General features: G+C 38.7%; 1 protein-coding gene across 1 annotated transcript in view; it reads left to right on the top strand.

The window, feature by feature from the left end:
- Positions 1 to 10,525, top strand: part of LOC135466946 (neurogenic locus notch homolog protein 1-like) — a 28,220-nt gene extending 17,695 nt beyond the window's left edge. The window contains 6 exon segments of the mRNA XM_064744701.1: positions 237 to 390; positions 1,165 to 1,303; positions 1,435 to 1,523; positions 1,886 to 1,996; positions 2,829 to 2,969; positions 8,086 to 10,525. Of these exon segments, the coding sequence (XP_064600771.1) occupies positions 237 to 390; positions 1,165 to 1,303; positions 1,435 to 1,523; positions 1,886 to 1,996; positions 2,829 to 2,969; positions 8,086 to 8,315 (864 nt within the window). The 3' untranslated portion in view covers positions 8,316 to 10,525.
- Positions 10,526 to 14,326: the final 3,801 nt, after the last annotated feature.

Raw genomic sequence — 14,326 nt, 5'->3', positions numbered from 1 at the left:
TTTTAGTTGATTTCAGTCAATGTTGAGATACCTTAAAGTGCTACCTGACTGTAATACCATGCCAGAACACCATACATGATACCTATTTCAGTCAAAAATACTGATTTGGGCTGAACTGTAGTTGGAACCCTGATTGGACAAAGAAAGTCATAAAGCTTAGTTACGATATTATTTTGGATTGAACTGGTGGCCCAATGTTAACTTCCAAATTAACAGTCTACCTCAAAATGTTTTAGGAAGTTGACAGTAGGACCTACCTCTGTGAGTGTTTACCTGGCTTCACAGGGTTTAACTGTCAGACGAATATTGATGACTGTGCCAGCAGGCCATGTCTTAACCAGGGCATTTGTATTGACGAGATCACCAGGTACAGGTGTGCCTGCATGAAAGGTGAGTCTGGCTGTCAGAAGTTTGGATGTGTTTGGTTTGTTGACATAAATCTGATTTTTAACTATGTTTTTATTACTAACTGTATCATGTAAATGTTAACATTGTCAGAGGCTTTCATATTTTATTTGGCCTTTGATGACAACAAGACCTTAAAGCCACTTTCACAAAACTTAAAGTAAGTTTTCTAAGTGGAAGATCTTGCTCAGGTTAGTTCACAAAAGGACTTAGGAACGAGGGATATACATATAAAGTGTTCAGATATCTTCTGGTAATAAAGTATTATGTATCAGGTAAAAAATCAAGGGCATATTTTGATGTTTTGTAACTGTTTTTCTCCATAGTATGATCAATAAACCATCTGTGAAATGGTTGACCAGTTGACAGTCATTTTGTGTGAGAAATTTCATGTCACTGTTTCTGAACAATTGGTACTTCTTCCACATCTTAAACATCATAAATAATTTATTTATTTATTTGATTGATGTTTTACGCCGTCTCAAGAATATTTCACTTATACGACGACGGCCGGCATTATGGTGGGAGGAAACTGGACAGAGCTTGGGGGAAACCCACGACCCCCCGCAGGTTGCTGGCAGACCTTCCCATGAGCTGGACTTGAACTCACAGCGACGGCATTGGTGAGAGGGCTCCTGGGTCATTATGCTGCGCTAGCGCGTTAACCAACTGAGCCACGGAGGACCCTCATAAAATAATGACTTGGCATGTAACTCTATTTAAGGTGTGATATAACTTACCTTTGTTTGGATTGAATAGGAACAAGTGGTGTGAACTGTGAACAGAACTTGAACAACTGTGATCCTAATCCCTGTCTTGCCAACGGCCGATGTCTGGACTGGTCCATAGATGATTTCTACTGTGACTGTCCCCCCTCCCCTCACTGGGAAGATCTGCAGTAAGTTTGATTATCCCCCTTAGCCCTGGGAGGAACTGCTTTTCTCAGCTCTGTTGATTATTGTACAGAGACACAAATGTCGCACAATGGCCTCTGTCTCTGGCTGATTCTGTATGTCATGGTTTTGTCAGGTACCTACATATAGCAAGGTTGATAATTTACTCCAGCACTCTGGTTTCCTCCAGCACTCTGGTTTCCTCCAGCACTCTGGTTTCCTCCAGTACTCTGGTTTCCTCCAGCACTCTGGTTTCCTCCAGCACGCTGGTTTCCTCCGCCCATAAGCCTGACTGCCTTCATATACATGTAATTGAAAAATTCTTGATACACAGCATTAATTTCATATCAAATAAAGAAATAAATGCTTTATACCTAGTGGGCAGTGTTAATCCTCTTTTTTTATTGGCTAGAATTTACCTTTTTTTTGGCGTATGAACATTTGTATGAAAGAGCAGAAAGATGTCCAAACAATGCGTTAATGTCTTCTCTGAAAAGCTTGTGGTATTTCTGTGCCCAACAAGAAGAATGAGCATATGTGTTCCTTTGAATAGACTTGCCCTCACATAAAGTTGTCTCTGTTGTCAGATGAGACTTTACCTGGTTTACCGTATGTGCCATGCGGAACCAACTACTGCTTCAACGAGGGTGTATGCTTACAGCGTGATGATCTCACATACTTCTGTGAATGTCCTAAAGGTAAGTGTGCCAGGTGTGCTGTAATCAGCTCAGAGACAGTTCACATAAATCTGAGTTGTCAAAAGGTAAGACTGGTGAAGATTTTTGTCACAGTTTTAAGGAAATATCAAATTTAGATTTGATTTCATTCCAAACTGTTTTCACTAATGATTGTAAAAAAGAAAGTTTGTTAAACACTTTTCTTACTATTTCCGCTTGTTTTCCAATTGGATTATCTAAGGGCTAAAACTGGCCTGGATAGCACAGTTGGTAAAGCGTCCACTTTGGGAGCAGTAGATCCAGGATCAATCCTGGGTTGAGTCACACCTAAGACTTTAAAAGAGGACGTTGTAACTTCCTCGCTTGGCATTCAGCATGAAAGGGATAGTGCAACGACAGGTTGACCCGTATCAGTATAATGGCTTGGGCGGGGCAGCTTACTTGTCTTCGGTAAATCGTCTCAGTGAAGCAGCACTAGATAAAAGAGCGGTGGAAATCCATCCTGTAAGAAGAAGGCACATTACATACACCCTAAGGATTCCTTTGCCGTCATATGACTGAAAAATTGTTGAGTACGATGTTAAACCCCGAGCACTTACTCACTCTCTCTAAGGGCTAAAATGTCATTTATTATTAAGTATTTTTCATGAAGTTGTTAATAAAGGTGAGCTCATATCGTTTCAGCTTGCTAAAATTTGATTATTATAAGGCGGAAATTGTAAAACATTCTTTTCAAAAATTTGTTTAAAATGACGTGTTTGGTATAAAAGTAAAAAATAATTTGTTCCATTCTTTAAAAACATTGTTTTAAAATGTGCACTTTATAGTCTGCATTACATTTTGTATTACCTAGGTTTTAATGGGTCAAGTTGTCGTGTGAACATTGATGACTGTTCCCCAAATCCCTGTAAGAATGGGGGGCGCTGTGTAGACTGGATTGATGACTTCTATTGCTACTGCCCTCCTGATTCTGGGCTTTTTGGCAAAGTTTGTGGTGAGTGTCAATTCAGTGTGCTTATAAAACTTTCCAATATTGGCACCTCTTGCATCCCTTCTTTTTACCTGCTTGTTAATTACTAATCAAACCCACTATCTTACCTAACTGGTTGTGCCTTCTACATGCGTTTGGTGCGTTCCCCTTGTTGAATTTGTCCCTATACTTGACGCACAGTTTAACTTGTCTCCTGTGCAATCTGTCAGTCAGTAACTTTTCTCAGTTGATTTTGGCAATGATGGTTATATATTATATGCCATTTAAAACTTCGGCACAGTATCATTTTGGTATCGTATTAGTTTTTCTTATGGATTGTATAATGTTTAAGCAAGTTAAAGTAAAAATATGGGAAAATATGATTCCTTTGTCTGCACCAGTATCACTCCAAACTTGATTTTGTATCTGCCAGTTGCATATAATTGCATTCTGAAATTGATCGACATTGTGATTACCCATCTTATTAATTTGCATTAAGAAATTAATAAGAACTGATGGTTATATTTTAATATTATATCTTGATTGTTGTATAAGCCTTGCAGTGTGTGCCATGGGTGTACTCTAAACCACACCTCTAAACCAGCAATCAAGGGGAGATAACTGAATATTTCCATAAATTAATGGAAAAAAGTTTCATGAAAAAACCTTACTGGTCTTCATTCACTTTACAAATTAAACTTAAAGGAACATACGATAAAATGTGCAGATTTTTGAAAAATTTAAATTGTGAGTAAATGACAGTTGCAAAATCATGTATCTTCCCTTCTTGTGGTGTACGTGATGCATGTACCTGTATTGTTAACACCCATGTTATGTGCCTAATGAAACTATTGAAAAATTAGAATTGTGATCTATATGCATAGGGTGGAAGTATACAGACAGGCTGTATGTATGTGTAAGTCTGAAGTGTAGAAATTTATGTGTATAGGCAGGTTTTGTTGATGTTGAAATCTGAAGTTTGCAGACAGTTTGGATGGATGTGGAAATCAGAAGTTTACATGCAGGTTGTATGGATGTGGAAATCTGAAGTGTACAGGCAGGTTGTATGGATGTGGAAATTTGAAATGTATAGGCAGATTGTATGGATGTGGAAGTCTGAAGTGTACAGGCAGGTTGTATGGATGTGGAAATTTGAAGTGTACAGGCAGGTTGTATGGATGTGGAAATTTGAAGTGTACAGGCAGATTGTATGGATGTGGAAATCTGAAGTGTACAGGTAGGTTGTATAGATTTGGAAGTCTGAAGTGTACAGGCAGGTTGTGTGGATGTGGAAATCTGAAGTGTACATGCAGATTGTATGGATGTGGAAGTCTGAAGTGTACAGGCAGGTTGTATGGATGTTGAAATTTGAAGTGTACAGGTAGATTCTATGGATGTGTAAGTCTGAAGTGTACAGGAAGGTTGTATGGATGTGGACATTTGAAGTGTACAGGCAGATTGTATGGATGTGGAAATTTGAAGTGTACAGGCAGATTGTATGGATGTGGAAGTCTGAAGTGTACAGGCAGATTGTATGGATGTGGAAATTTGAAGTGTACAGGCAAGTTGTATGGATGTGGAAGTCTGAAGTGTACAGGCAGATTGTATGGATGTGGAAATTTGAAGTGTACAGGCAGATGGTATGGATGTGGAAGTCTGAAGTGTACAGGCAGATTGTATGGATGTGGAAATCTGAAGTGTACAGGCAGATTGTATGGATGTGGAAATCTGAAGTGTACAGGCAGGTTGTATGGATGTGGAAATCTGAAGTGTACAGGCAGATTGTATGGATGTGGAAGTCTGAAGTGTACAGGAAGGTTGTATGGATGTGGAAGTCTGAGATGTACAGGCAAGTTGTATGAAAGTGGAAATCTGAAGTGTACAGGCAGGTTGTACACTGTATGTGTGTGGAACTTTTAAGCGTTTGGGCAGGTTGTATGGATGTGTAAGTTTGAGGTGTACAAGCATTTTGCATGGATGTGGACCTATGGAGGAAGGTTGTGTGCATGTTGAAGGCTGAGGTGTACAGGAAGGTTGTACTGAGGTGGAATTCTGAGGTTGTATGGATGTGAGGTATTCTGGAGCTGAGGACGCCTGGGGCATACAGATTTTGTGTATAAGAAATTGTACTGGTAAATTGTGAATATGAGTGACATTTGTAAGTTGTTTACATGGGTTTTATTGGTGTGTTGTGTGTATCTATGAGCTGTGCTGTAAGAGATCCTTACATTGGTTGTACTCATTTGTTGTGTTGTACACACGTGCATTGGTATGTTGTTTACCTGGATTTTACTGGTGTGTTCTGTGTAGCTTGTTTACCTGGATTGTACTGGTGTGTTCTGTGTAGCTTGTTTACCTGGATTGTACTGGTATGTTCTGTGTAGCTTGTTTACCTGGATTGTACTGGTATGTTCTGTGTAGCTTGTTTACCTGGATTGTACTGGTATGTTCTGTGTAGCTTGTTTCCCTGGATTGTACTGGTATGTTCTGTGTAGCTTGTTTCCCTGGATTGTACTAGTATGTTCTGTGTAGCTTGTTTCCCTGGATTGTACTGGTATGTTCTGTGTAGCTTGTTTACCTGGATTGTACTGGTAAGTTCTGTGTAGCTTGTTTACTTGGATTGTACTGGTATGTTCTATGTAGCTTGTTAACATGGATTGTACTGGTGTGTTCTGTGTAGCTGGTATGTTCTGTGTAGCTTGTTGACCTGGATTGTACTGGTATGTTCTGTGTAGCTTGTTTCCCTGGATTGTACTGGTATGTTCTGTGTAGCTTGTTTCCCTGGATTGTACTGGTATGTTCTGTGTAGCTTGTTAACATGGATTGTACTGGTATGTTCTGTGTAGCTGGTATATTCTGTGTAGCTTGTTTCCCTGGATTGTACTGGTATGTTCTGTGTAGCTAGTTTACGTGGATTGTACTGGTAAGTTCTGTGTAGCTTGTTTACCTGGATTGTACTGGTATGTTCTGTGTAGCTTGTTAACATGGATTGTACTGGTATGTTCTGTGTAGCTGGTATTTTCTGTGTAGCTTGTTTCCCTGGATTGTACTGGTATGTTCTGTGTAGCTTGTTTACCTTGATTGTACTGGTATGTTCTGTGTAGCTTGATTACCTGAATTGTACTGGTATGTTCTGTGTAGCTTGTTTACCTGGATTGTACTGGTATGTTCTGTGTAGCTTGTTCACCTGGTTTGTACTGGTATGTTCTGTTTAGCTTGTTTAACTTGATTGTACTGGTATGTTCTGTGTAGCTTGTTTACGTGGATTATACTGGTATATTCTGTGTAGCTTGTTAACATGGATTGTACTAGTATGTTCTGTGTAGCTTGTTTACCTGGATTGTACTGGTATGTTCTGTGTAGCTTGTTTACCTGGATTGTACTGGTATGTTCTGTGTAGCTTGTTTACCTGGTTTGTACTGGTATGTCATGTACGTTTGGTGTTAGGAAAAGATGTGTACACAGGAACCTAAGGGCCTGTTTTTATCTTGCCCACAGCTGAGAATGGGACAGAAGTTATTGACGATCCTGCGATTGGTTCCACAGTTGGCCTTCCTCACCCTATCATAACCGGCCAATCAGGCTTCACCTATATCACTATCATCCTCGCATACGTATTCGGCCTACTCTTCATATTCCTGCTGGCCTTTGTGGTGTGGTGGGGGGCTCGCTGCTACGCCCGACTTAAGCTTGATGCTACCTCCTCCCTCACTGACCACAGTAGCTTAAGGAGCTGTGAACGGAGTTATCTCTCTTACATAGACTCTGACGCCACTAGTTACTGTGAAAACACGCCTCCAAGAGGCTGGCTCAATGACTTTTGTCGCACCTCCACTCGTGATAACCCTGTCTATAATGCCTTTGATCTTCAAACCTAATCACTAATGCTTTACCTGAGCTCTCTCACTTAACATGCACTTGCCTGCACATAAGCAGATCCTTGTGTTATTGTATGTTACACATGTGTATATTTGTTTGATGCACACTAAAATTAATATCTAATTAATTAATAATTAATTTTTTTCTTTTGTACAATGTGTACTAGCTGATTATATTTCTCTGTGAATCACGTCAGTTAAGTGTGCAGATGAGCATCTCTACATTGATATTAGTGTATGATCTATACTTTTCTAAATTTCATTTGCGACGTAAACTGGTTCTGTGATTACCACAGTATTAATAACTACTTTTAAGTATTAAGTTTTGGCCAATGATGTATTTCAACTGACAGCAGCAGTCAGTCATCTGAACGTATATTATTGTTCACTGTGACACTTAAAATGAATGGTATAAAAACTGTCATGACCCAAGATGTTGTGACTAAGTGTAGATGTAGATCAGGTGGTATTGTGTGGTCAACACTTAACCAGTACATGCATTTGTATTACGAGTTGAAGTCTGTGATAAAATGACAACATTGGTACATACTTGTACGTTGGTATATATGTATACTGTTGAAGAGTGCTATTGGTTTTGATGAACACCATGTTTTTTATGAAAAAGAATATGACTTGTTTATTTAGTATTCATCACATGAGAAGAAATATTATGTCACGTAATTCATACACATATTCGGCAGACAGGATCTACAAGCAATATCTCCACAAGACAATTTACAGAAAGCAGATGATCAGTTTTAGTTTACCCACAAGATTTTATCACAAGTACATCAGTGTGCACAGCTTTGGCCAGAGTTATTATCTGAAAAGTTAACCATTGTGCCATTAATGTAAATGTTTGGAGTTTATTTCTCTGTGTGACATTTACACACAAATTAATTTACTTTCATTAAACTTACTGTAATTCTTCAACCTTTGTGTGTTTTAAGATGTTTATTCAAGCAGACTGATAAAATTATACTTTTGGTGAAGTCCTGAAATTGGTCAACCTAACCAATGCAGTTTTGTCTCTGAAAGCAAATGAAAATGGTGCATAACTCTCACTGAAAGTTGCTCTCACATATGGGAAAAGTTTGAGCAATTAGGGTAGCAAGATAATGGTAGAAAACAGGTACATCCTCATATTTTTATTCATTCATTCATTCATTCACTCATTAAATTTAGTCAGTACATTAGTCCGTGATTATTTCTCTGCTCAGCATATGTATGCATGTAGTTGTTTGTATTATGCCCTGTTGTAGATAACACCTCACAAGGCACAACAACCACCTCCCCGAGGGTAGCAGTGGGCCGTGGACCTGCAGGGATCAACCCTCTGACGCTGGCCCTTATCCTGGGGCTTATCTATGGGCTTGTCTTCTTACTCGCCATAGCAGGCATAATATGGGTATGCATAAAGAGGCCACGCCAAAAAGATTTCTGTTTTGAGATTCCTACATCTCGATACTATCATATAATGGATTTGTTGTGATAATAGTAGCAAACTTGGAATGGATCTTTGCCAAGAAGTACCTCTGTAACATTTGTCCTGACGTTAACATTATTTGACTTGTGAGTGGATTATCATGGGATCAAAATGGATTATCTCCCCTCAACATAGGATTATCTCACCTGTTATCGAGAAACACTAACCAGCGGATGAGGTAACTGTTGTTGTCGTTCAGGTTATCCCAGTAGTTCAGCACAAGAATGGGAAACAGGTGATTGTTATTCTGTTTTTTGGTTTGATTATTAGCAAACATACCAGCAATGGTTATCTTAAATCCTCAACCAATTCTACCAAAGATATTATTGAGCAGGTATTGGCATATTAGACAAAAAAATTTTCTTATCTGAACAGTTCATTTCATAATTTCGGAGACGTTCATACAGGCTCCTACCTGAACAATACATTTTATAGTCATCAAAATGCATCTAAAATTTTGCAGTACTGGTGGAATTGGTTTAGGATCTAGGGTAGTACAATATTTTGTCTCTGTTTACAGTTACTTGTGCTGGTTTGCACATCTCATCTATATGTACCTTCCCCTTGTTACTGAACACCTTATCTATGGTGTTAGCATTTGTTTCCCTTAAGACCTTAAAGGGATACAGAATCGATTCTGATTGGCTGGTGACAGAGTCGGATAAGTCTACACTATACCTTGCCTGAGCTGAATTTTAGGTATGATACATACATTTATTGCACAACCAAGGCTGCAAGATTTAACTAGAGAAAACCATCTGCACTGTCAGCCAATGAGTGTTGATTCTGTATCCCGTTAAGCAGACAGTTAGCACTGGTGCAACCTTACGTATACATCTAGTGATGGCTTGTTCTCATAAAAGCCTTCTTCACATGGTGAAAAGCTTTCATACCCAGATGTAATCACTGAGCGTAAAATGCCTTTTATTGCAAACTTGGTTGAATTCGGATCTGGATCAATGACCTACGCATAACACCGAGAGGTAACAGCTGGTTAGTGAATATCTGACCTACATCATGAATTCGGTATCAAGCTCTGGATAAGAGAGCTAGGTAAACTAGGAACCCGGTTTTGACTTGCGTGTAAAGACGTGTGCAAAGCTGTAATCCAGCAGACATGGTTCTGAGTAAAAGATCAGAAAAAGGCTTGTCAAGTTGGTGATTTGTTAATATCTAAATTACTTTGGACGTAAATAGGCGAAGGAAATAAACCCAGTCAGATCATGTAAAGCATGCAAACATATAGTTTTCATGGTTGCATGTAACGTGTTGCATGCCCTAAAACACGAGTCTCCGGCAGCACTTCTAGAAAATCCGTGTTGAAGAAATAATTTCCGCTCTCCATAAATCCATAAAGTTAATGTTCCAGTTAATAATGGGTTAATGGAGTCTCGGTTGTAAGGAGAAGAATAGATGAAGATCAATGGGAGATTTGGCGCGTATTGTGTTGCAGCAAGTAGACGGCCTGCTTCACTGGAACCAGCTATCAACTTCCAAGATTGATACTGGAACGTCGGCAAACCTTATCGTTGCTTGAGTCGCCATCTTATTGATTTAGAAGAAACGGATTTCCCATTTTCCAGGGTATTTCCGGTTACCAGCATGTATATAGAATGCCAGCATACTGAAGCAGCGCACGTATAGCTTTGACAAGAGGCTTTTATGATTGCCTATTTTTATTTTCGAGGAATCAAAGTCACTAGTTAATAACATTTATGGATTTTGGGCTTACTGAATTTTGAAAAAAAAAGACTTACGCTTAAGTGAGTGAGAATATAATGGGATCTTATGTTTCACAACGTTGTGTGCCTTTTGTGTTTACCACTAAGCGAGCATTTGTTCTTTATTATATCAGTGTGTCGTGGAGATGTGATGAGTTGCAGGTTCACTCGTATGTATATATTTCCCCAGTTTTGTAACCTTCTTTTCTTTAAACGGAAAGAGACCAGCGTATCTAATACTGCCAGCATTATGTTACCATGGTAACGTTTTTAACGTTGCTTCTGATAATTGTATATTGCATGTACTTTGATCATATCATTTAGCAGGACATGTGTCAAAGTTTCTCTGAATTGAAGCATTCATGCAAAATATTGTATCTAGTACACTGATTTTAGTAATGGTGTTTTCTTTGTTTTTATCAAATCTGTCTGTTGGGAAAAACTTTTGCTTTGGTTCATTAAATTCCTGCTGGCTTTTTACCGAGTGTCCTTGTGTTGACGTTCTATATATATATATATATATATATATATATAAATATATATATATATATATATATATATATATATATATATATATATATATATATTGAATTTATGTTGAGACCAATTTCAAGCATCAACATTCCAGTAAGCAGTTTATGGGAACATATGTGTATATGGTACGTAGAGGTTGCTGTTGTTTGTTGCTCTGGAGTGTCTCTTTATGAATGCCTTACACACAGCGGATTAATGTAATCTGTACATGTTACATATAGTTTGTACTTTCTTATATACATTGTATGTTGTCTATAATTACCGAAAAGAGTAGAAAAAAAATGTTTCTTGTAAATATGTAGTTGTATTTAATGTCTGTTTTGCGACATATAATATTTTTAAAAGCCATCATATTGCTTACGGTAAGTTGTAAGTTTACTGGGTTGTAATATAAAATAATATTTTGCTGGTTTCGTATACATGCAGTTAACGGCTATGTACACATGGGCAAAAATTGTCACTGGGGACCTGCCTTGAGACCACTTTCACACAATTTCTCACGAAACTTTTTCTCCGGAAATGACACCACATTATGGAGTCACGTAATTTACGGAATGTATATTTACGGACAATGATGTCAACGTTATGGAGTTACCACACATAAACCAGTTATTTACTCTGAAAAATCATTGTATGAAATTTTCTGAAAGCTGCTTACGATGCCTGTACCATCTAACTTTGAATGAACTTTGGCTGAAACCAAGCCGACTCAAATTTTGTTGGTTAACTCAATGGAACAACGTTACTTTACAAAACGGATGCCAGCTTTTTGGATGGGGAATCTTGTCAGAGGTGCGTGGGAACCCCCCGGCCGCACCTCAACAGATATATCGCGAACCTTGTGACTTAAAGCCATGGTCAAACCAGGGGGATTCGAACTTGCGACCATGAATTAATGTGAAGCTCATGAAGTATGTATCCTATAATAATCTGCTCTCCTCTACGTTTAGGCACGTACATGCATGTAGGTCGGGTTCAATGATATTTGATGTATAGGTCATCATGAATTTACTTCTTTGAAGGTACATTTATCCGGGATTATTGCATTCTTGTCTCTTTGTATAATATTGACGAAAATATACATAATGCGTGGTGTTTTGAAACGTGGTGTATTCTTAGAGAAGTGGTATTGATGAGTTTGAATTGGGATATCAGCTTAATGTTTGCTTTTACGTAATAAGTAATACATGTGTATACGGTTTGTCGCAGGTTTTTCTCACTGTGTATTGCACAAGGGCTATATTCTGTCCATCTTTGGTGTGACTCTTCGCTGAACGTAGATAAATCCTGTATGTTGGCTTGCTGGACTTTTTTTGGGCTGGTATGTGTAAAGAAGGGTAAAGTAATCAATGTCTTAGAAAGAGAATTTAATAAAATATTTCAATGCTTGTAGCTTACATGTATTTGTGTTACCACACACACATTCTGTTGTCTATATATATATATATATATATATATATATATATATATATATATATATTTATATATATATACACACACACATATGCATACATATGCGCGAAAGTGTGTGGGTGTTCCTATACCATACTGTTGATTCTATACCGGTAATTCCATGTGATTTTCATATATACGACGTTCATAAACATATGCTTTCAGTGTTATTTGTAAACCAAATGTACCATAAAGTGTTATCAATAAAATCACCAATCAAAAATAAACGTTATGGTTTGGGTGTGCTCTTCTTAGCGAAACTTGCTCTCCGTTGCTCAGAGCTAAGCTGGACGTTCCTACCATACCAGCTTCGGTCATATACACTTCCACGCGGACTACTTCACCAAATAAATCCCCGGCTCGAACCCTACTTCATTTTTGCTATCCACCGATTCCCTAAAACGCCCGAAGTGTAATATGTTGAAGCCAGCATTGATAAATCACTGTTCAACAGTAATCCAGCCGTTTAAACTTTCGAATCGGACATCAGCGTGTGCCATGTTTGGAATTTTTTTTTTCATCTTTGGGCACGGTGACGGGCTGCAAAAAATTTATCACACCCGACATTCTGTTTATACAGGGCATGCAAATTTTAATTAGAATGTTTGGTAGGATAAGATTTCGCGGCCCCTCACCTTGCCCGAAGTTAAAAGAAAAAAATTCCAAACATGGCAGACTCTAATTTGTGGATTTCCCTCGGATTAAACCCCGTTTCCTCCCACCATAGTGCTGGCCGTCGTTGACGAAGTGAAATATTCTTGAGTACGGCGTAAAACACCAATGAAGTAAATAAATCCGTTCGAAACATGGCACGGTTCTTCGATCGCAACAATGTGGCTGCAGTTTTCCCCTGATGATGTTCAGCCATAATCACTCACGGAATCCATCGAGATGAATTAGCCAGTCACATACACCATAAGAAAATACCCAGCTACCAAAAAGGGGTCTATAACCGTTAGTATTACATTAGCTGATAGGACTCCACTCATTACCAGCACAGACCCATGTACTGATCAGGATATATAGCCTGCTGTTCTCGGGATGACATTTGCTTTCCCAGTTGCGTCCACGTGTCATCTGGAGGTCAGATATCACGTCCGTAAACCTGCTTGCTACAGCTTACATGATTGATTCGTCAGTATAGGGAATCCTGTGATGAAGATACGTTACATGATAGCCACCCAACCTTTAAAATAACTGTAATCCCATCAGGAGCAGCTAGCCCCACAATACCTGCAAAGGGAAGTAATTAGTAAGATACATTTCCGACACATTCTGTGCTCATTGATTAATGATTTGGGGGAATAAGAACTGAAGTTTTGCACGAATACGCCTGGGGCCAATTCCACAAAGTCATTTATGATTTAAGTCAAATTTTAAAATGCGATCTTAAAGCTAATTTTTCGGCTTTAGAAATTAAAATTTTATTCACCTAATCTATGTTACGTTAAGACAAGTGTGTCTGAATTTCAACTCCCAGTACCAAAAACTGAGCATTGTGAAGCGATTTTAACTTTTGATTTAAGTCACAAAAGGCTTTTTAAAATCGACCCCTGGTATTGTTTGTCGTCTGTGTCACAAGATGGACACTGCCAACGTCATGACAAGATGGAGTCGGTCGACCCTTAAATTGTTTCTGACAATCACGTTATTAATTCTAGGTCAGTTACGTTTATTTGATATCTCGGGATGTTTAAATAATGTTGAACATTATTAAAGTCGGGAATCGGGTTTGAACTCGGCTCTCTCGCGCCAACTATTGCGGTTATTGTGGTGCTGTCATAGAACAACTTAAGTTCCAAGGTTTATCTCAGCGTATTGAATCCAAGAGCATATACCGGGTGTGTAATCCAAGAGCATATCCAAAAGCACATGCCGGGTGCCTTTTGGAGAACTGTTTGCTGTAAGGTGTTTGGACACTTTACAATTGTTGGTTCAGTACCAATGGCGTTGGAATTTTCGAGTTTCTCTTGCATATCTCCACTATAGTCTCGATCCTTGGTTGGAGTCTAGGGTCAACATTGCTTATGCAAGTTAGATTGGTCATCCGTTGTTGGAAGTTGCTTACCACCAAATATGGCATAGGCACTGAGTTAGGTGTGGGAGCGGAAATCTGCGCGACACATGTGGGAAAGTTCGTGAGTTTCTTCCCACACAAAATTTTAAGTGGGGATATTGACTGAAAAAAGTCAGGAAAACGCTTGAGTAAATCTACACATGCCTAAATGGTAAAGGTGTGTAATTTATGACAACCAAAAGTCTTTCTTGAGTCGGGTGGGGGGTGAGGCTGGAAAATCATTTGTAAGAAAA

Source organism: Liolophura sinensis, chromosome 6 (genome assembly GCF_032854445.1).
Source record: "Liolophura sinensis isolate JHLJ2023 chromosome 6, CUHK_Ljap_v2, whole genome shotgun sequence".
In the NCBI taxonomy this organism is placed as follows: domain Eukaryota; kingdom Metazoa; phylum Mollusca; class Polyplacophora; order Chitonida; family Chitonidae; genus Liolophura; species Liolophura sinensis.
This window is presented reverse-complemented; position numbering and strand designations above follow the sequence as displayed.